Source organism: Vulpes vulpes, chromosome 12, assembly GCF_048418805.1.
Source record: "Vulpes vulpes isolate BD-2025 chromosome 12, VulVul3, whole genome shotgun sequence".
NCBI classification, from domain to species: Eukaryota; Metazoa; Chordata; class Mammalia; order Carnivora; family Canidae; genus Vulpes; species Vulpes vulpes.
Genome location: NC_132791.1, coordinates 145,639,035 through 145,662,092, shown reverse-complemented (window position 1 = coordinate 145,662,092; position 23,058 = coordinate 145,639,035). Strand labels below are relative to the sequence as shown.

The 23,058-nt window shown below is 35.3% G+C and overlaps 1 protein-coding gene across 9 annotated transcripts in view; it reads left to right on the top strand.

Annotated features, from left to right (window-relative positions):
- Nucleotides 1-23,058, top strand: part of PDE4B (phosphodiesterase 4B) — a 530,398-nt gene that overhangs the window by 325,444 nt on the left and 181,896 nt on the right. The window contains exon 1 of one of the 9 annotated variants that reach the window (XM_072730660.1): nt 15,463-16,272. The exons of the other annotated variants lie outside the window; for them this stretch is intronic. Within the exon in view, the coding sequence (XP_072586761.1) occupies nt 16,223-16,272 (50 nt within the window). The 5' untranslated portion in view covers nt 15,463-16,222. Of the gene's footprint in view, nt 1-15,462; nt 16,273-23,058 lie in introns of those variants that run through there. 9 annotated transcript variants of the gene reach the window in all.

The following is a 23,058-nucleotide window of genomic DNA, read 5'->3' as shown; positions in this document are numbered from 1 at the left end:
TAAACACACTCTTTTCTTTTGTTCTGCAATACATAATCTGAAGCACTGTCAGATAGCAGGAGTTTTTCTGGAAGCATTTGTGGTATAAAGGTGGCTACACGTCCTTCATTTATAAAAGCAAAAATGTGTTCACACTATCTTTTATTTCTGCATGAACTGAGAACACAAACCTCTTCCCGCGTCTCTCTCATCCACTATCCTTTGCCTTTGCTCAAAGGATAAGTAGAGACAGCCCACAGAGTGTTTTTCCCAAGTCCTGTGGCAGCAGAAATAGAGACGGAGACAAATTTTCTCAAGTTATAGGGTTAGAGTTTTCAAGATGTATCTAGATGGAGCTGAAATCAGCTCTGAAATCAAGATGCTTTCTGAGTCCACTACTACCTGTTTCTTTCTCATTAGCTCTCTCTTTCTGACAATGTTTCCTCTTTCTGTAGAGTTGCTCCATTTTCTTCTTGCTTCTCCTGCCCTGTAGGCCTCTTTTCTTTTCTCATGTCTTCTGCTTACCTATAATTTCTGCTCTCTCACAACTTCACATGACCTATCATGGTTGCTCCAGACCCCCAACTACCTCATAAATGTTCAGATTCAAAAATATATGCCTCCAAATATATACCTTCTGGTTCATGCTAATCTTAATTTTTCTACAAATGTATTTTTCAAATTAATTTTTAGCACCCTGATCCACAGATTGGTTCTAATATAACAAATATCATAACAGATTTATACACTTACATTATAATGTATATGTAATATAGTTGGTACCACTAGGGTAGAATTATTTATATCTCCCCTAGAATCTAGCACATTCTATAGAAGCTGGCATCCTATAGGTCCTCAAAATATTGAATGAATGGCTAAATGAAACTCCTGACATCTTTACTTCTTACTCACCCTCTTCCAATCCACCATCAAAAAAATAATCTTTCTGAAACACAAGTCAGCCATGATATTTCCTGCTTAAAAATATTAATAGTATTTATCTTCCAAATTAGTATGAGGATATTTATCACTACTTTAGTTTTTACCTAACCCTACTTAATTTCTTGTACCTTATGTTTCTACAAAACCAATGTCATTCATGAAATACATTATGCTATTCCATACCCTTGCCTTTACGCATGACAGAATCTGTAGAAATGCAGAAGTATGGGATGAAGTGAAGATGAATTTAACAGGTCAATAAGATTTAATGTCTAAATGATATAAATCTACTAATGTGAAAATCTCACAAAACCTATGATTACCCTGTATGTAGTAAGCATTCAGTATGTTCTTGTTAGAGTGGATTAAAACATGGCATTTGTGTTTTTATCTGGTTTCAGATCCAGTAGAAATGAGTGAGTGAAAGGAAACTAAAAGGGTGAGTTCATTGGTAAATGAACAATTTCATCCTTTTTCAAACTCAATAGCTATTATTGTGACTAACAAAGCAAGTCTTATGAGTTGGACACAAACAAGAAATAGTCAGAAGAGTGTTTATGATGTCATCATAAATATTTATAAAATGGACATGGTGCAATGTTTTGCGAGATGTGGGTTATGAAAGATTAGATTGTGAATGTTCATTTAGATCAAATTACTAAACACCTGAAACTTGTATAGCATTTTCAAATTCATCAAACACACTCACATTCATTATCCTATTTAAACTTTAATTCTCAATCTCCACTGGACCATTATCTTCATTCAGTAAGCAAACATTCTATAATTCTCCATCCTTAAGATTCCCTCTGCAGACATCAAGTTCCTCATCAGGAACAAACCTATGTGTCTTCTCTTCTACAGCAAAGCTCAAAAGCTGTGTTCACTGTCTCTACTTTTTCATCTGACATTCTTTCCTGACTTAACTCAGGTTTGGTTTTCATCCCCACAACTCCACTGAAATTTCTTTTATCGAGGTAATTAGGAACCTCCTTCTTGAACCATTTCTCTTGAGTTGGCTTCAGACATGGTATATTCCACTAATTTCTCAACTACCTTATTCCAGTCTGTCTCCTCCTCTTTCAGACTCTTAAGTGTCCCACTGGTCAGTTCTTATGTCTCATCTTGTCTTTGTCCACTCACTCCCAAGGTGCCAGACTCTGCTTTTCAAAATTATCTGCAAATTGATAATTCTTACATTTGTAGCTTCAACCCAGTTCTTTTCCTACAGCTCCAAACTTGTATATACAAGAGTTTTCTTAACTCTCTAGATACGCATTTTAGGCTTACAATTCCTAAAGCAGAACTCTGGAAAATCCTGCCTTAATCCTTTCTGTGAAATTGTGCTAGCTTCAACCAGATGCCTGCACCAAAAACCTGCCTGTCATCTTAATGCCTCTTTTTCTTCAGGCTCAGCGTTTCATCAATCAGTAAGTCCTGTTGATTCTACATTCCAAATATACCTGGAATCTAACTACCTTTACCTTGACCAATCTAGGCAAAGCCACCCTTATCACCAACTTCTGGAATCCTTTTATATCTGGGCTCTGCTTCCTTTCCCCTTGTGTAGTTGTGGAAGACATTTTGGAGCAACCAACGTAGTTCTTTTAAATGTAAAACTATTCAGTGGGATTCTTTTCTTGTTCTAATTAAAACTTAAAGTCTTTTCTAGAGCCTATAAGATCTACATGATCTAGATTTCACCTTTCTGTCCAAGTTTATTTCTACCTTTAGGGTATTTGCATTTACTGACCCTGTCTCCTGTATTCTTCTATTACATTTTCCCATGATTCACTCCCTCAATTCCCTCTGATTTTACTCAAACAGGAAATCTCTCTCACCATCCTATATCCTTTTGTACCTTAACCCACTTTATTTTTTTTATTTACTTACCTGTCAATATATTATCTGTTTGCTTCATTCTTTATGGTCTCTCTTTTCCTCAATAGAATATAAGTTCAAGAGTGTTATATTATTATTGCCCAACAAATATTTGCTGAATGAGAGAAGAAGTTGTGAATATAAGCCTTTTAACTAAAAGCTGAATGGTCTTTTCCACGATTCAAAGGCAAAGTAAAAAGTGATCATCTTTCCATATTTTTGATATCTCCAGAATATTCTGAAGAAACATTTTGAGAAATTCAATGTCAGATTCTTCTAGATAAATGGATATGTATCATATTAGAGCAATTAGGTAATTGCAGTTGGGTTGGGTAATTGCAGGGATAGGGACATGGACAACATTCCATTGGCTCAGAGTCATCTAACATTAATGCTCCATTGTGCAGATTTAGTTACAGAGTCAAGAGTAGCAAAGTAGCACCATCCTAAAAAAATAGGAACTAACAGATTTTTTAAATTTTGACCTAGTGAAACTAAATGAGCAGAAGAAAAACAAATAAAACCATTTCAGATAGCCTCTATATAAGGTGACATGGGTAATGGGATCTTGGACATAGATTTAAGTGATCTTGAAGCTTCTGTCTGATTGTCCCAGGCCCTGGCAGACTAGGATTGTGTTCTCTTTTTTTATGTAGAGATTACTTTTAAAATGTTAAGTTTCCCTGTCCTTGTTACCCAGGAGTTTATTGTTTCCCCCATCCTTGCCTGGAAGACATATAAAATTGATTCAAGAATATTTATAGAAGGATAGAACAGTTGCCATTTGTTATGAACTTACTATGTGTCCAACATTTTAAGTCTGTTAGCTTGTGTGATCTTCACATTCCTGAGGTAGGCATTTTTAGCAGACATTTATAATTCCGTCTATCCAGAACAGTCTCCTTCTTCTGAAAATACCTCTTCTTATCAAACACTGGATGCTTTATTTTTTTAAAAAAAGATTTTATTTATTTATTTATTTATTTATTTATTTATTTATTTATGAGAGACACAGAGAGAGAGAGAGAGAGAGGCAGAGACAGAAGCAGGCTCTACGCAGGGAGCCCAATGTGGGACTGGATCCTGGGTCCCCAGGATCATGCCCTGGGCTGAAGGCAGCGCTAAACCGCTGAGCCACCCGGGCTGTCGTGAATGCTTTAATAACATCTTTGCATAAAGCTCCCCACCTGCTGGCCAGAGATGTTATCATGTGGCCAAGGAAGACCCAATTAAAGTTCTTACACAGGAGTTTTACAGTGAGTACTAAAGAAGAAAAGGGGTTTTCCTTCTAATGCTAAGGCTATATGTTGCGGCCTATGGCCATGTACCACTAGGAGGAGCTAGATTTAGAGAATTTACTTGGCATATAAAGAATAGAGTCACACCAGGGACAGAGGTATTGGAGTCTTTCTATTTAGTCTTCCTTGAGGTTGGCACTATTTCTATTCTTTCAGTTGTTCCAATGGCTTCATTATATGAGCCAATCCTTTATGTCTCTTTTAATTGGATACTTGGGACTTGCAATTACAGGAGCCTTAAATAGTACAGTATATTATCTCCATTTTATAGGTATAAACTCCAAGGTACAGAGAAGTTAAATTACTTGTTACCTGTTAAGTGGCCAGATGAAACTTGAAATCAGGTCTGTGGGCTTCTAACTACCACCCTGCTCTATCACTCTTTTCCACCCCCCAAAAAAAGTTAGCACTCAGCAAGCAGTTAAAAATGACACAATCTACTTGGGCTTTTTTTTTTTTTTTTTTTTTTTTTTGCTGTTCTTGTTGTATTCGTTTGTGTTTTAATGGCAACAAGTATCTAATGTAGTTATAGAAAAAGAAAATCTAGCTCTCCAAGAGACCCCACACAAGCGTTTGCTTAAGTATCTTATTTGTGAATTGACCAAGTTGGACTCAATGACCTCCAAGATATTTTTTTTTTCATGGAAAGTTTTCCAAAGTCAAATTGATTCTTAGTGCCTCTGATGATCTAATTATATGACTGTGCCTCTAAGATTTATTAAAATACAAAAACAAAAAGCCATCAAGAGGAGCTGCCTCTGTCAGATTTCATGATTAGGAGCCAAGTTGGCTTCCAGCCCTGCAGCAATAACTCGAGTGGCACTGTCAGAACATCAATATGTTATTTACAGATCAGAGTTCTATCCTGAAGGACATGTGTGCACTGTCAGGAAGGAATTTAAAAATTTCCAGAAACAACCATCTTCTGAAAGATGAAAAGAGAGTTTTTATTTTTTTTTCCTTGAAAATTATAGTATACACTCCTAAATCTTGGAAACACATTATTTTGGAAATATGCTATAAGCACCTTTCTTTTGGCATTCAAATTAGGTGCTCAGCAACTCCTACAGAACATCTGGAGCTCTATAGATGATCACACTGAGAGATAAATCAGTACACTGAAGCTCGTTTCAGCACCGACATGGCACAAACAGGCACAGGCATGCAAACCTGAACAGAAACACATACACACACCACACAGACTGGCATTTGTTTTCTTTGGAATGCGTTCTTAGATTGGGTGCTGGGAAATTGTCCCCTGTGGAAGCCTTTTGATACTTGCCCAAGTCTAAAGGACCAGGATAATCTTAATCTGAATGCATTTTTGTTTTAACACTCAATTCTTTGAATAAGATAATCAACTCTTTATATTTCTTTTCTTTCAATTCATCTTTTTGGAATCTCCTTTCTACAGAAGCTTCAATTATTTCTAAATTCATATTCAAGTAGTGTTTTATTGTTTACCAGGTGTTTTTATGCAAATGACCTATGTAAGTTACCTAGCAAACCAACCTATGCCGCCAGTAGTATTATTGTTTATATTTTACCTATTTATCTTCCATCGTTATAGCAGCTCTATTATAATTTGCATTTAAAGATAAAGATGCTGAGGCTTGGTGTGGTATAAATGATTTGTCTTGGGATGCACGACTAATTTAGTGGTAGAACTGATATTCCACTCAGGCTTTGAATAGTGCAAAGAGCAGGGCTTCAGTGCCAAGCATATCTGGGCTGGAATCCAAGTTCACCCACTAGTTTTGTGACCTTGAGCAGGTAACTTAATCTCTTGGATCTTTAGTTCCATTATCTTTACAACAGAGTTAAGGGTTTCAAAATTACAAGTTTCTTAGGAGTATTAAATAAGAAGCCATATAAACCCCTTGACACTCATCACTTCCAGTGTGGGTACTTATGAATGTCAAGTAGGTATTCATCAAATGGCTGTAGTTTTAATTTTTTAACTTTTTGTGTGTGTGGTGTCATTGTCTGGTTTTGTATCAGGGTAATGCTGGTGTTGTAAACTTATTTTGAAGCATTCCTTCTTCTTCAATTTTTTTGCAAGAGTTTGAAAAGGATCGTTATTAAATCTTTGAATGTTTGATAGAATTCACCAGTGAATCTGTCTGGTCCTGGAATATTGTTTGTTGGGAGGTATTTGATTACTGATTTAATCTCCTTGGTAGTAATCGATCTATTCAGGTTTTCTATTTCTTCATAATTCTGTCTTGGAAGATTGTATGTTTCTTGGAATTTATCCATTTACTTTAGGTTATCTAATTTTTTCATGTATATTGTTCATAGCAGTCTCTTATGATCCTTTATATTTCTATGGTATCAGTTGCAACTTCTCTTTTGTTCCCGATTTGATTTACTTGAGTCCTCTCTTCTTGACAAGTCTATCTAAAGATTCGTAATTTTTGTTTGTTTTCAAGGAACCAGCTTTTAGTTTCAGTGATCTTTTTTATTGTTTTTAGTTTCTATTTAATTTTTTCTGCTCTGATCTTTTTTTTTATTTTCTTCCTTCTACTAACTTTGACTTTTGCTTGTTCTTTTTCTAGTTCCTCCAGATATAATGTTAGACTGTTTATTTGAGATTTTTCTTGTTTCTTGAGGTAGGTGTATATCGCTATAAACTTGACTCTTAAAACTGCTTTTGCTGCACCTCATAGATTTTGGTATGTCATATTTCTGTTTTCATTTGTCTCTAGGTATTTTTTTGATTTCTCATTTAATTTATTTGATGATCATGATTGTTTAGTAGCATGTTGATTAATCTCCACATTTTGGTAGTTTTTTCCAGTTTTCTTATAATTGATTTCTAGTTTCATACCATTTTATGGGATGATTTATTTTATGGCCTAATGTGTAATTTATCCTGGAGAATGTTTTATGTGCACCTGAGAAGAATGTATATTCTGCTGCTTTGGGATGGAATGCATCTGTATATATATCTATATATATCTATTAAATCCATTTGATGCAATGTGTCATTTAAGGCCAAGTTTCCCTTATTGATTTTCTATCTGGATGATCTATCCATTGAAGTAAGTGAGGTAATAAAGTCTCCTGTTGTATTGCTGTCAATTTCTCTCTTTAGGTCTGTTAGTATTTGCTTTAAATATTTTGATACTTCTATGTTAGGTGCATATATATTTATAAATGTTACATCTTTTTACTGACTTGATCCTTTTATCATTGTGTAATGCCCACCTTTGTCTTTTATTACAGTCCTTGTTTGAAGGTCTATTTTGTCTGATAGGAGTATAGCTACACCAGCTTTCTTTTGGTTCCCATTTGCATGGGATATTTTTTCAATCCATTCACTTTCGGTCATTGTTCCCTTACTTCTGAAGTGAGTCTTTTGTAGGCAGCATATAGATGAGTCTTGTTGTTGTTGTTTTTAAATCCTTTCAGCCATTATATGTCTTTTGATTGGAGATTTAGCCATTTACATTTAAAGTAATTATTGATAGTATGTATATTTTGCCATTTTCTTATTGTTTTCTGGCTGTTTTATGGTTATTCTGTTTCTTCTTCTTTCTCCCTCTTTCCTACTGATTTAATGATTTCCTTTAGTGTTACGTTTAGATTTTTTTCTCATTTTCTTCTGTGTATTTGCTATAAGCTGCCCTGTGATTACTGTGCTGCTCATATATATTATCCTATGTATATAGCAGGCTATTTTAAGTTGGTAATAACTTTAGTTGGAACCTATTCCCAAACTCTGTAAGTTTTTATCTCCCTGCTATGTTTTATGCTTTGATGGCTTATTCTACATTTTTTATTTTATGTATTCCTGAAATAATTATTATATTTTAATTAAGTCTACTACCTTTGTCTATTAGTCTTTGTTAGCTTTGTAAGGGATTAATCCACTACCTTTACTGTATATTATCTTTTCCAGTGAGTTTTTAACTTTCATATGTTTTGTTTCTTTTAATTACTGCCATTTCTTTTCAGCTTAAAGAATCCCCTTTACTATTTGTTATAAGACTGGTTTAGTAGTGATGAACTCCTTTAGCTTTTGCTTACCTGGAGAATTCTTTCTTTCTTATCAATCAATCTGATTGATAACATGGCCAGGTGCAGCATTCTTCACTGGAATTTTTTGCCTGTCAATGTGACTTTGAATATGTTATGCCCCTTTCTTCTGGCCCGCAAAGTTTCTGCTTTAAAATTTGATGGCCTTCTAGCATTTCCATTGTACACAACATACTGCTTTTCTCTTGCTGCTTTAAAATTCTCTCTTTATCTTTAACTTTTGACATTTTAATTATGTTTCTTGGTGTGGACCTCTTTGGATTCATCTATTTTAGAACTTTCTGGGCTTCTTGGACTTGGATGTCAATTTTCTTTATCAGGTTGAGGAATTTGTTAGCCATTATTTCTTCAAATAAATTTCTCTCTCTCTTCTCCTGGGACTCCTATAATGAAGATGTTATTTCATTTGATTTTGTCCTATATGTCCCTTAAGGTATATTCACTTTAAATTTTTTTTTCTTTTTGTTACTTTAGCTAGGTGAGTTCCATTGCTTTGTCTTCCAGCTTACTGATTCATTCTTTTGCTTCATCCATTCCATTGTTGAAGCCCTTTAGTGGATTTTTCGGTTTACTTAATGTATTCTTTAGCTCTATGACTTCGGTTTGGTACTTTTTTATATTCTCTGTCTCTTTGTTGAAGTTCTTACTGTATTTATCCATTCTTCTCCTAAGTTTGGTAAGCATCTCTATGACCATTAGTTTGAACTCTTTATCAAGTAGACCACCTGTTTCATTAAGGTTTTTTCCTAAGGTTTTATCTTGTTCTTTTGTTTAGAACATATTCCTCTTCTCCTCATTTTTCCTGATTCTCTATGTTTGTTTTTATGTAATCAGTGAAACTACTATCTCTTTCAGTCTTGAAGGAATGGCCCTGTGTATAAATGACTCATGGAGCCCAAAAGTGTAATTTCCCCTGGCCACCAGGTTTAGGCTTTTAAGGGGAGTCCCACGTGTGGGCTGCATGTGCCTGTCAGCTGTGGCAAGGCTGCTGCTACAGCACAGGATAGGGAGGCAAGTGGAATGTTCAACTAGCTGGCTATGGCATGGCTGTGGTGCATGGCTCTAGGGGCTCTAGTTTTAACCCAAAAGCTTTTGACTGTTGAAGAAAAAGGGAGGAGGGCTCTATTCAGTGTTTATGTATGAGGGTCTTTAGAAGTTCCAAACTTTTGTAGTATAAAGTGGTCAGTGCTGAGGTGCTTTGAGCCTCCAGGAATTTTCTGCCCTCTCAGTTTCTCCCTAACTGAAAACTAGTGTACAGGATAAGCTAAGCTTTCACAAGTTTCTTTGGTGGTTCTTTGGTTCCTCAGAAGGTTCATGAGCTTGCCTACTTTGCTCTGCCAGTCTCATAACACTTTAACCTCCTCCCTACTCCCTTCACACATAGAAGTCTGTGGCTTCCAGGAAAGGGAGAAAATCTGTTTCTTAGTCTGCTGATGCATTATCTGGAACTAGTATCTAAAGGAGCTGGTAAATTTTGTTAAAGTATGCATCAGATCTTGGGTAAACCAGCTAGTTTCTCTCTGTTCCATGACAACAGACTCAGCGTGTTGCCTAGTCTATGCTGATTCCTATTTACAGTGAATGGATGAGGTAGTGTCAGACCTTAGGTAAACTGAAACATGAGTTAAGGATTATCAGTCATTAGGATAATAGATTGATGGATTATCTATTGTGTTCCTCTCTGTAAAAAACAGAAGACCAAATTCAGTGTGATTGGAACCCATCAGCCATACTATGGCCATAGATAGCTTGCTGAACTTTTCTTAGTTTTAGTTTTCAGTATCCTAAATTGAGATAGGGTTGTCCATAAGGATTAAATGATGGTAAATTCAAAGTGCTTACTTCACTCAATGTTTGAGATATAGTAAGTATTCAGTGAATGTAAACTATTTCTCTTGTCATTGTTATTTTTCTTATTGAGTCTCAGAAGCAAAATACAACTTCCCATCCATATAACCACCATGAAAACTTTTTGTAAAACACAGTTTCATATATAAACATTATCTCAAGAACTATGGTTTCTTACTAGAAGAGTACAATCTTAGACTGCAAAGAGCTATGTTCAAACTTCTCACTGCTTTCTACTAGCTGTAGGATTGGGCAATTTGTATTCTCCCAGAGATTCATCTGCAGCATGGAATTAACAAGGCCTTCCTCAAAAATGTTGTGAGTGGTAGATAATCCTGCATGAGTAGCAATATCTGGCATAGTGTCTAATACAATGATGATTGTTGAGACTGGATCTGGACTTGGATTTCTTTATCTATAAAATAGAGATAAGGATACTTTTCCCAGAAGATTGTGATAGGATTTAAATGCAATATGTGAAATATGTGAAAGCACTTTGGAAATCCCAAAATAGTCAGCAGCCTGAGCTGACTCTTCTCGCCACCCCTAGAAGATGGAGGACCATCACAGGAGAAAGTTACCCCACCTGACTTCATCCATCCCCCAAAAGTCATGGAAGCAGAAACTCTTCCCTCCTTCCCCTTCCATCAGAGCTGGGTGACCAGCTCTTCCTTCCCCAGAGGATCAGATCATTCTTAGAAACCCCATGCAGTGTGTGTTGCTGCTCAACCCAAATTAACACTGTTGGCTTGGCCTGTGTGCTCGGCTCAGGTTAATAAATAGAAATTAAGCCATTCATTTCCTTTTTGCTGCAAAAACAAAACCAAAAAAAAAAAAAAAAGGAAATTCCAAAATATTATATAAAAGTAATTATTAGTACTATTTTTAATTTCTTATCACTATTATTTTACTAATACTACTCTTACTATTAGTAGTAGTAATAATATGTAAAGTAATGCTTTTTTTACTACTGTTAATCATTATTACTGCTTTTATTATTTCTAAGTCAGAAAGTATAGATTCTGATTTTTTATATCTAAGAAATACTTATGAAAAAAGATGGCTTAGAAATAACTTTTCAAATTCTTCAGCCCATAAGATTTTTTTTTAAGATTTTTTTTTAAAGATTTTATTTATTTATTCATGAGAGGCACAGAGAAAGAGAGAGGCAGAGACACAGGCAGAGGGAGAAGCAGGCTCCATTCCATGCAGGGAGCCCAACGTGGGACTTGCTCCCAGGTCTCCAGGATCAGGCCCTGGGCTGAAGGTGATACTAAAGCGGTGACCCACCCGGGTTGCCCCCAGCCCATAAGATTTTATTCAGAGACACATTTATTATAAAGTACTTTAACCACTTACATTTCACATTTTAGCATGTAACATTGTTCCTGAGCAAAATAATTTTTACCTTCTTTTTTGTATTATTTCTTATTTTAATTCCAGTATAGTTAACATATAGTGTTATATTAGTTTCAAGTGTACAATATAGTGTTTCAACAACTATATACATTACTCAATGTTCAACATAAGTATACTGTTTAATCCCCATCACCTATGTCACCCATCCCCCCACTCCCCTCCGCTCTGGTAATCAGTTTGTTCTCTATAGTTAAAAGTCTATTTCTTGGCATATCTCTTTCTTTTTTTCCCCTTTGCTTATTTGTTTTGTTTCTTAAATTCCACATATGAGTGAAATCATACAGTATTTGTCTTCTTCTGAGTTACTCTGCTTAGCATTATACTCTCTAGCTCTCTCTATGTTGTTGCAAATGGCAAGATTACATTCTTTTCTATGGCTGAATAATATTCCATTATGGAATATATATATATATATTTTCATATATATATATGAATATATATCCATTCCTCTGTTCATGGACACTTGGGCTGCTTTCATAATTCAGCAATTGTAAATATGCTGCAATTAACATAAGGGTGCATGTATATTTTTTAATTAATGTTTTGAGCAAAATAACATTTTAAATGTCATTTAACACTAGTGAGGTAAAAAATTAGTGAAGTAAAATAAGGGCTGAGTACTTAAACGTTATCAAGTTGCCCATTACACTTCAGATTCTCAGTGCCAGCCTCCGGAAAGTCTCTACTCCGCACTGGTGCGTGACTTACTACTAAATGAAACAGATTGCTCAGGCAAAGTTGTTTGATGTCTTCCATGCTGTTAGCTGTTGATAGATGGCCTATGTGTCTTTGTGCTCTCAGATAACAATTATTCCCTGTTGCTTTTCCACTTCATGAGCTTTAGGCACAAATCTTGAGATGTGTTTGTCTATAAGTATGTAAGTCTCTGCCACTGTTTTCCTTCCATTTATTTCCTGATATTGCCTAGCCTTCTCATCTGAAAACCAGGATTTACTCCATTAGCCACACATGCTATAAGAGAAACCCAAAAGAGAACCATTTTATAGACATAATCCTAGAGTAATATATGCCATATGTATAATCTTTTTTCCCCATCTGGAGGAATTTCTACTAACAGTAGTTCAGTTCTTATGAAAAGACCAACAATATCTGTTATAGGCAGTAGGACACACTGCACATTAAATAATAGAGTCAGAGAACTTAGGTTTGGGCTTTGATTCTGGGATCTTTAGATGAACGACCTCAAGGAAGCTGTGTCTCCCAGGCTTAGTTTCTTTAAGTTATATTTGAATCCATGCACTGCCATGGATATCCTGTTGACTGTGTTCCTGGGTTTCACTAAGATAAAAAACTTTGTGCATCCATGGACACCAGTAAAAAGTGAAAAGACAAACATCAGAATGAGAGAAAATATTTGTAAGGGATTTTTTTTCAGAATATATAAAGAACTCTTACAATTCAGCAATAAAAACCAAATAATCTAATTTAAAAATGAGCAAAGAATTTGAATAGACATTTCTCCAGAGAAAACATACAAATGGCCAATAACCACATGAAAATATGCTCAACATCAGTAGCCATTTGGACAATGTGAATCAAAATCACAATGAAATACCACTTCATACCCACTAAGATGACTGTAATGTAAAAGGCAGATAGTAACAAATGTTGGATAAGATGTAGAGAAATTGGAACCCTCATATATTGCTGATGATGTTATAAAATGGTGTAGCCACTTTGAGACAGTTTGACAAACTGTAATGTCAAAATGTAAAAGTTGGGACTACCATATAACCCAGAAATTTCACTCCTACCCATATATCCAGGAAAAATGAAAACATATATGCACAAAAACTTGCATAGAAACATTGTTCATATACAATAGCCAAAAAGTAGAAACAACTCAAATGGCAATCAACATAGACAAAATGTGATAGATCCATAAAATGGAATGTTACTTTGCAATAGAAAGGAATGAAATATTGATCCATACTGCAACATGGATGAACCTTGAAAACTTGACATCAGGTGAAAGAAACCACAAATCATATGGTTCTATTTCTATGAAATGTTCAGAATGGGCAAATCTGTAGAAACAGCAGGTAGGTCAGTGGTTTCCATTGGCTAGAGGAGGGGTAAATGAAGATGGGGTTTCTTTTGGGAGTGATGAAAATGTTTAAAAATTGAGTAGCAGTGATGGTTGCACATGTGCGAGTATAGTAAAAAATATTGAATTGCATACCTTACAAAGTTGAATTTTATAGGATATGAATTATAGCTCAATAAAGCTGTTATTAAAAAAGAAGAAGCTTAAACTTTTTGATAATCCTATGGAATTGAAAAATAACATAATGTTCTTCCTTTTCCGTTTCCAAGAGTAAAAGCATAGTTTCTTGCTCGGGTTTTATGGTGGCAAGTTAGCCACATGCCTTTTTAAAAAACTCCCCTTATCGAGTCTTCCCAGATAGCCTTTGCTAATTTTATATTTCCTTCATAATCTGAAAACAGTCCTTTATTAGCTTTCCTGAAAGCCATCATGTTGCCTGCTTGGATTAAATGAACCACATTCACTAATGCCCCCCTCTTCTCTGTTTAGTGCTTCTAACAATTATATTGCTTTCTCAACCACAAGGGAAAATAAAGCCTTTTCCTATGGGAGCGTTACTTACACATTCGCCCTAACCCAAAATATTATTCTTATGAAAAGTACTCTTATTGAATTAAAAACTAGGCCAGCTATCTTCTTTCTTGTTAGCTGTAAGCATATGGACTGGCATTTGCTTTTATTAATTAATTGATTGATTAATTTTCAATGAATATTTATTGGATACCTACTTTACGCTTAGCATTAAATTAGGCACTGACAGTACAGTAGCAGAAAAAATACAGGAATCTTTTTTCTCTTGGAGTCATATGCTAGTGGGAGGATATATTTCATATACACAATAAATTACGCATGTTTTAGGTGTTAAATGCTGTGCACAAACATAACAAAGCAAGAAAAAAGAGTGTTGGGGTACAGTAGGGGTGATGGAGGCAGGCCTTAACAACAATGACATTTGAGGGATCACTTAAGGGTGGAAAAAAGCCCTGGAGCAAAGTGGTGAAGAACATTTGAAGCTGAGAGAATACCCACTGAAATATTCCAGAGGCACAAGCATGACCAGCATGTTCTAGAAACAGGAAAGGGCCGCTGCAACTTAAATAGAGTGAGGAGGGGGTGCCTAATGAGCAGGTCAGGGAGATGATGGAGATTACATTTAGGGCCTCATAGACTTTGGCTTTTGCTGTGAATGTAATGGAGACCAACTAAATGTTCAGCCAATGAATGATGTGACCTGAGTCAGGTTTTTAAAGAATTACCCTGGCAGCTCTTTTGAAAAGACTATAGCAGGGCAAGGACTCCAGAGGAAGTCCAATTAAAAAACTGGTTTTCACATCTAAGTTTTCATTGTCTGTGTATCTACATTTTTTTTATGCCTGTTGCTCTCATTGCATAAAATGAGTTGGCTTCTCTGAGACATTGTGAGGTTTTGGAGCTTGAAATGTGAAGGTAAATCTGAAATATAGAAATAAGAAATATAGAAATAATAGAAATATAGAAATCTGAAATATAGAAATAAGAAATAAGAAATATAGAAATAATAGAAAGAAACCAGGTATCCCTTCTAGGAGGGCAGATCCTATTAAAATACACGATTATCAGGATCCAGAAAGGTGACAAATAAAACTAAATCCTAAAACAGGAGACAAAGGGGAAGCCATTTGGATATGTCTTCTCATTTGTCACAAATGGGTGTTTGTCAGCGAGAGCCATGCAATGGCCACATTCTACTCAGAGATCCAGAATGCTGAGGCCCTTATCCTGTCTGCTGAATGTCTTCAGGGTGTAATTTGTCCACTGGGAGATGCCTTTAGTTCTTCAGGGATCTAAGGATCTTTGAACATGTTACTGCTGTGCTGTGTTAATGATGATCCCAGTGGCCTTCAGGGGCTATTGTCTCTACTTAGAGGCCAGTCTTTCTCAGCCAGAGATGGAAGTTAAAACACACACCAGAATGCTTAGAGCAGTCAGGGGTATGATCCTAAACCTGGGCAAAGTTGAATTCATTATTCCAGTCACACTGTTATTTCTTTGTGTAACATAGACATTTTCTGTACTCTGTAATCTCCTGTGATGAAAAGGACTTATAATCTCTCCAGGGTTTTCTCCTTTGTTGTGGTCTAACATAAGTCATTCAGGAAATCTAACCCTGTGAGTTAGGTGTTCTTTCATCGTGCTCCGAATGGACTAAACGATGCAGAACGAGTCAGACAAGAGGTTTGATAGCTCCAAACACAATGCAAAGAGTAGAAGGAGAGAGAATTTTACTTGATCAATCTGATCACTATTTCAGTTAAAAGAAAACCCGAAAACATGTTGTCATATCACCAGGCATGGAGGAGAAAATGCAAAATGAAAGAGAAGACAGAGGATACTTTTAAAAGGGAGATTTTTCAACCATTTTGGAAACTCAAATTCTTTCCTTTTCTGAGGTAAATTGCAAGAAATGCTACATACACCATGGGAGCTATCATTCAGATGTGACTGCAAATCGATTTTCTCATTTGATATCTAAAGGAAACTACTGATGATGTTCCAGTTGAATGCTTACATGTTGATTGCTAAGTCATTTGTATTCGTACTGAAAATGATATCTACTCTGCAGTGGGAAGTGGCATGCCTTCGGAAAGAAAAATAAAAGGACAAAGAGCTAAGCAATAACTATGTGGCAGTGAGAACACAGGGAAATTAATGAAAATAAACTAAGGTCCCAAATAGTGGGATACTAATAGAGCACCAGCTCTTCAGGATGTTGCATGTTAGTGATTTGCTGCTTCCCCGGCGACATTCGTGGATATGGTAGGTGCTGTTAATGCTATGAAAAACAAACTTGACCTGACAGTTCAGGGGTAGGGCTGGGACATGGTTTCATATTTTAAATCACTAAATAATAAGAAATTAAAAATATGTAAAAAGACTAGGGGACTATGTTATGCTTTGTAAAATTGTATGATTTTTAGGAAAAATACTTGAATATATTCATATTTTAAAAGTTCTTTAGGTTTTTTTTAAATTATAGAAGTAGATTATGAATTAAGTGAAGTTTTCTTTAAGAATAAGTTGATTCCTCAGGCCGGAGTAAAACTCGTGAATTATATTTATTTTTCTTGACTTGAAGTTTTCCTCAACTTGCATAAGACTATTTTTAAAAAGCTTTTCTGTATTAAACTCTTACAAAAAAGAAATATAAGCTAATGAGCAGTTATTATAAATTATAAAGATTTTTAACCATTCTTGAATATATATTTTTATGTGCTTAGTGAATAGTTGAGTATTTTTTAATCTTGTTTTTAGAGCTATGTGAGAGATGTAAATACTTTGCATTGTTTAAATATTTCTATTGTCTGTGAACTGTGTCTTCATTTTGAGTTAAGATGGTGATGAACATGGAATTATGGGTAGGTGGGAGACTATGGGTGACACAAAATGGAACCAAACAATGATTTGTGTGGTTTTACACCAGTTTACCCTTATGTCACCTCATAGTCACAGATTTACATATGCATCAAAACAGGACTATGAGCATACATTTAAACAGGTATTGCTTGTTTGAGGATTATTTCACTTTCTAATTGCTCTGAATGCCAGTGCTTTGAAAGGGCAGAAATTATGGCTGGCATAATTTGTTTTTGCACAGTTCATAACACAGTCTTCTGACAGTTCATTCAACAAATACTTTGGATATTGATGAGTGTATCAGAAAAGCAAAGTACTCCTACTCTTAATTTTGAGCATAATTAGTTCTTAAGAACCTATCCACAGTTTTTCCTGATTACATGAAAATATGGGAGACATGAAAAGAAAAGGAACTTAGAATTTTTTACTCTTTCCATCAAAAATGGAATTCAAGAGAGAACTAGGTCAAAAAAGAACCCCTTTATCACATTTTGATATAACTTTAATTGAAGGCAGTCTTGGGGTTGAACTTCAGTGGTTTCTGAAGGAATAAAAGGAAATGGTTTCTTAAAACTGGAAAACACTTGGTTAGACAGTTAAGAAGGTTTCCTGATGGCTTTGGAGCTGTGATGTACAGCTAATGTCATTGTGCATTTCTAAAAAGAGGATATGTTTTAAAAGGGAAAAACTAATTTACACCTATGTAACCATAAAACTTTTGGGGGAGTGAAATACCTATTATCTTCATGGACCTCTGGAAAACAGTTTGGGTGATGTGATGTTTCCATGAAGCAAACACTGCCTACATAACCAGATTACTGTGGGTGAAAATCCCAACTTCATTGTTTAACAACTGTCTGACCTTGTCAGGTCTGAGTACTAATTTTCTTGTTTGTAAATGAAGTTATAATGCTTCCCTTGAGAGGTCGTGAAATTTAAGTGATATGATGTGAATCACCCAACAACGTTACTGGCACATATGAATCACTCAATAAGACTAAGTTCGTTTTAAACACAAAATATAAAAGTAATATAGATGTTATGTGTCTAATGGTGATATTTAAATGAGATGTAAAAGTACTTAGCACAATGCCTAGTCCAAAGAATTAACTCAACAAAATTAGCCTCTTTAACTCCTCATCTCATCACCTTACAGTTATTTGTAAGTTGGTTAGCATTTCATTGAAAATCTAGATTCTTTTAGTAATGATATGCTGTTGAAATCAACTTTTTGAAAAATTTCACTTATCTATTGAAACTGAACATATATTTATTCAGCACTTAGTATATGGTAGGTACTGTGCTAGGCTTCTGGGATCCAAAATTGTGTAACCATCAGAGTAAACACACAAGTAGGTCAAGGATTATAAATCAATGTGTGAAAACAATAATGTATGTATACACAGCCTGCTTTGGATACATCTATATCAAATCAGAGAATAAAGGAGGAGACCTCTAACTACAATTCTGATGGATTAGTAGGCCACAACAAGACAGAGAATAAGAAAAAAGACCTTCCAGGCATAACATAGCTTAGCATGACTCATTTTGGGAAAAACTGTAGGTGTTTCAAATCTCAAGAAGGGAAATGATTGCTTGAGACAGATATTGAAGACAAACAGAACTGGATAAGCCCTCAAGTAGCTATAAGTTTATCCTGAAAGCTGTGAGAAACCATTAAGGATCTTAAGGCAGGGGCAGCCCAGGTGGCTTAGTGGTTTAGCACCGCCTTCAGCAGGGTGTGACCCTGGAGACCTAGGAACGAGTCCCACATCAGGCTCCCTGCAAAGAGCCTGCTTCTCCCTCTGCCTGTGTCTCTGCCTCTCTCTCTTTGTCTCTCATGAATAAATAAATAAAATCTTAAAAAAAGAAAAAGAATCTTGAGACAAGAAAGATATAAGCCATTGTGTAGGGCCAGCCTGGTGGCAGAGACTGGACTTCCACAAAGATTGTATTCTGTTTTTGGAGGAGAAAATTCAGGCAAGGGCTACTAAACCTAGAAGAGTCTATTTGTGTTTATCTATAATCTTTGAGCTGACCCAATGGCTCAGTCAACTCTTAGATGAGAATTTGTAATGATTAAAATGGAACTTCACAATTAAGACTGTTGAATTTTAAGTGGTAAAATATTTTCAAGGTTCAACAGCTAAAAGCTTGGAAACTCGTCTAGAATATCCTTGTAAGCCCTCTATGTGATAAAGACTTCTCTTTTTTTATGTAACTCCTTAAGAGTTAAGTGCAAATTTGTCTTTTTTCCAATTGACCTCACTTGACTTACATAATTTTTTAAGTTACTTTATCTACACATATTTTTTCTTATTGAACTGTAGTTCAACTGCTAAGAATAAACTCAAGTGAGAAAATAAAATTGCACTCTACATTTTCAATTACACTGATGTCAATTAATTTTATGTAAACAATCACCTAAATGCACCAGTGAAACTAAACTTTTAAGGAACTCTGGGGGAAATCTTTTTAGCCATGAGAAGAATTATAGTAAAATTACTTCACAATTTATTTGTTTTATATATATATATGTATGCCACATGATTCCCTAGAGCAGGGCATACCTACATTTATCATGTTTAGTAGTTAGGATTATGGGCTTAATCTAAAACCACGCTGTCTTCCATGGGAATCATATTAGAAACTAAATTATAGACTTGTAAACCTTTCCAGAAATCAGCAAATACTTGTTTTTTTAAATAATAGTTAAAAATTTTATAGACCCTGATAGAGTGTATTTGTCACTGTTAAACATAGAAGCTAAATTAAACTAAAATTAGTTCAAGAGCTAATTTTAACAACCATTAAGTTCCAATCCTATGTGTGATTCTGTTGCAAAGGATACTTTTTTTTAGCTCAAAGAAGGCCTTTGCATTAAATACCAAAGCCATCAGTGCTCGCTTCAGCAACATGTATACTAAAATTACCAAAGCCAACATGAGAAAAAAATATGCCTGAGATAAGGTCCCTGTGATGAAGGTAAAAACAAGTAAAATTTGAATATCACAAAAATTCGAAAAATCTTCTACTGATTATTACTGAGGTATAGACAGCAAAAAAAAAGAACTCAGTTCAATCAATGACTCTTTTATTTAGCTGGAATATAAACTCTCAAACTTTCAAAAGTACATTTCTGTTTTTTCTGTGCTGTATCATTATCCTTCTCTTGAGACTTTAGCCATAGAACAAGCAGTATGAGTGAATGCCTATGAGCCTACTTTGATGAAGAAAATTGTATGTAATATTTGAAGAATTATATTACTTCTTCCTTCCTATGCTATTTAAAGGAACTGCATACAGTCTGCTCAAGCATAGCACATACTTCTAAGTCAGAGTAATCTATCAATCATCACATATTTGCTGTGCTCAGCATGAAGCTAGGTGTCAGAGGTATGCAAGAAAAGTGTGAATGCACTTGCCCCAGATTTAGAGCAGAAGAATAAAACCTTTCTCATGAAATTATTCCTTGAAAATTCAGTCGAAGTGTGTTTGTTCATTTGTCTGTTTGTTTGATTGATTGTTTTCAGGAAAGAAGACCAAAGAGGGACACATATTCTTATTCAATATTAGAAGCTATGCATAGTACCTAGTAATACAAGCTTGTTAAACACAGATAATACAGGCTATCAGATCAGTAGAAGACCTAAAATTACCCTGAGAGTTGATGCAGGAAGGGATGTTATCTTGCTCCCAAGATTTTCCTCTCTGTAACAAGGCAGCTTCTTCTATCATTACATAGTCAAATGAAACAAAGGCAAGGTTTTCCAAACCGAAGACAGAAGAAAAATTTGAAGATTAGAGGTCACTGACAAACAGCTAATCTGGTGGATAATGACTTGACAGGGCTCCACACACAGAACCACAGGTGTGATCCTGCAGTGGGGTATAGGCACTGTTTAAAAGCTACAAGAACCTCATTCAATTGCAGCTCCCCATAGTAAGCTCTATTGTGCCAATCACAGTAAGTTAGGCTGATGGCTAAGACTTCCTTCTTATAGCACAGTAATTTAATTTTCTTCTGTTAATTAGAAGACCGAAGAAAATAAATAACTATACTCCTCAAATTATCCAAATGATTATACCACAGATGAAATTAAGCATTTTAAAGGATAATCAAGTCATAGAATTAATATTTCTATCAAGATTATTTATATCAACTAATTAAAAGCTAGCTTTTGAGTTACCAGGCCTACTGAATCAGCTTTTAGTAAAACAATGCTATTGTATTTCACATAAAATATTTCTATTTCTAGCAAAATTTTTCTTGAATTTATGTATTATCCAAACTTGTGTATGGATGGTGTGCAAAGAAACATTGTATTCATAGCTAACCTCACAATTAATCTTTCTTTTTTTGTGACAAAATAAAACTACATTCATTCTTTTTTTTTTTTTTTTGAGTATAGTTGACACCTGAATAGACATTTTTCCAAAGAAGACATACAGACGGCTAACAGACACTTGAAAAGATACTCAACATCACTCAGCATCAAGGAAATGCAAATCAAAACCACAATGAGAGGGATGCCTGGGTGGCTCAGTCATTTAAGCATCCAACTCTTGATTTCGGCTTAGGTCATGATCTCAGGATCCTGAGGTGGAACCCAGTGTCAGGCTCCATGCTCAGGCAGTCTGCTACAGTCTCCCTTTCCCTCTGTTCCCCCACATCCCATGCTTCTCTCTCTCTAAAATAATTAAATAAATCTTTTTTTTAAAGAACCACAATAAGGTATCACTGTACACCTGTTAGAATGTCTAAAATCAAAAGAACAAGAAACTACAAGTGTTGGTGGGAATATGGAGAAAAAGGAACCCTCATTCACTATTGGTGGGAAAATAAATTTGTGCATCCACTGTGGAAAACAATATAGAGATTCCTCAAAACAAATTAAAAGTAGAAATACTATATGATCCAATAATTCCACTGTTGGGTATTTGCCCGAAGAAAACAAAAATACTAATATGAAAAGATACATACACCCCTATGTTTATTGCAGCATTATTTACAATAACAAGATATAAAAGCAACTGGTGTCTTTCAGTGGATGAATATATAAAGAAGATGTGGCACATATATACAATAGAATATTATCTAGACATAAAAACAATGAGATTGTGTGATTTGAGACTACATGGATGGATCTAGAAGCTAAGTGAAAGGAGTCAGACTGAGAAAGGCAAAAACTGTATTCATTTTTTAACTGAATATTTATTGATTGTATTTGATGGCCCTGGTGATACAATACTTACTAAATATTAGTCCTTGCTATGTTCCTGCCTACGAGGAGCTTGTCCTCCGGTGACAGAGACAAACATGTCAATTGGAAGACAATTTGAGAAATGCCATAAAGGAGCCATGCAAGAAGCTCCTTAAGTCCCCAAGAAGAGCTAGCCTAGCTTCACAGAAAGTTGATATTTAAACTTGGTCTATCAGGACAATAAGGAGGCATTCAAGATAAAGATGAAAGCAAATGCAAAGGAATGGAAGCAGAAGTGGCTGTGCCTGTCCAGGGAAAGATAAATTCTATACTATGGTTTTATATATTTTATTTTCAGAACCTACTCCTCCTATGTCATTCCCTGCCCCAAACTGGAATGTGAATTCCATGAGGGCAGGATATTTTTTCTGTTTCATTAATGGATATATTCTAAATACATAGAAGACTGTCTGGCACATAATAAGCCCACTAAGTACTTGTTAAAATAAGGCATTGTGTGTGTGTGTGTGTGTGTGTGCATGCATGCACATGCATACTCGCCTGTGTGCATGTGTTGTGTGACTTGGCACTTAGGTGTCTCCACAAATGCAAGTGATTTTGGAGAAATGACATTAGGAAATCATTGGTCTTTGGTCCTCTTACCCCCTTGAGAATACCTGACCTAAAGCAGAATTTTATTTTAAAACTAAGAGTCACTGTGTAGCTTTTATTCTTACATCAGCAAAGTTTCAAAGCCTTCAACAATTTTTTGCCATCAGAACTGGCATAAGTGTCATAAGCTGCAGGTGGAAATAAGTTAAAATGGCTTGTGTCCATTGCATGTTGAAACCAGATAATAAATATTTAAGCTGTGACATTTTAGGAAATCCCATTCAAAGATATTTAGTATAGACCCTCAGTGTTGATTTCAAGTAAGCAACAAGAAAACCCATTTTTAAAGGTAAAGTGCCTTAATGGCTCAGTA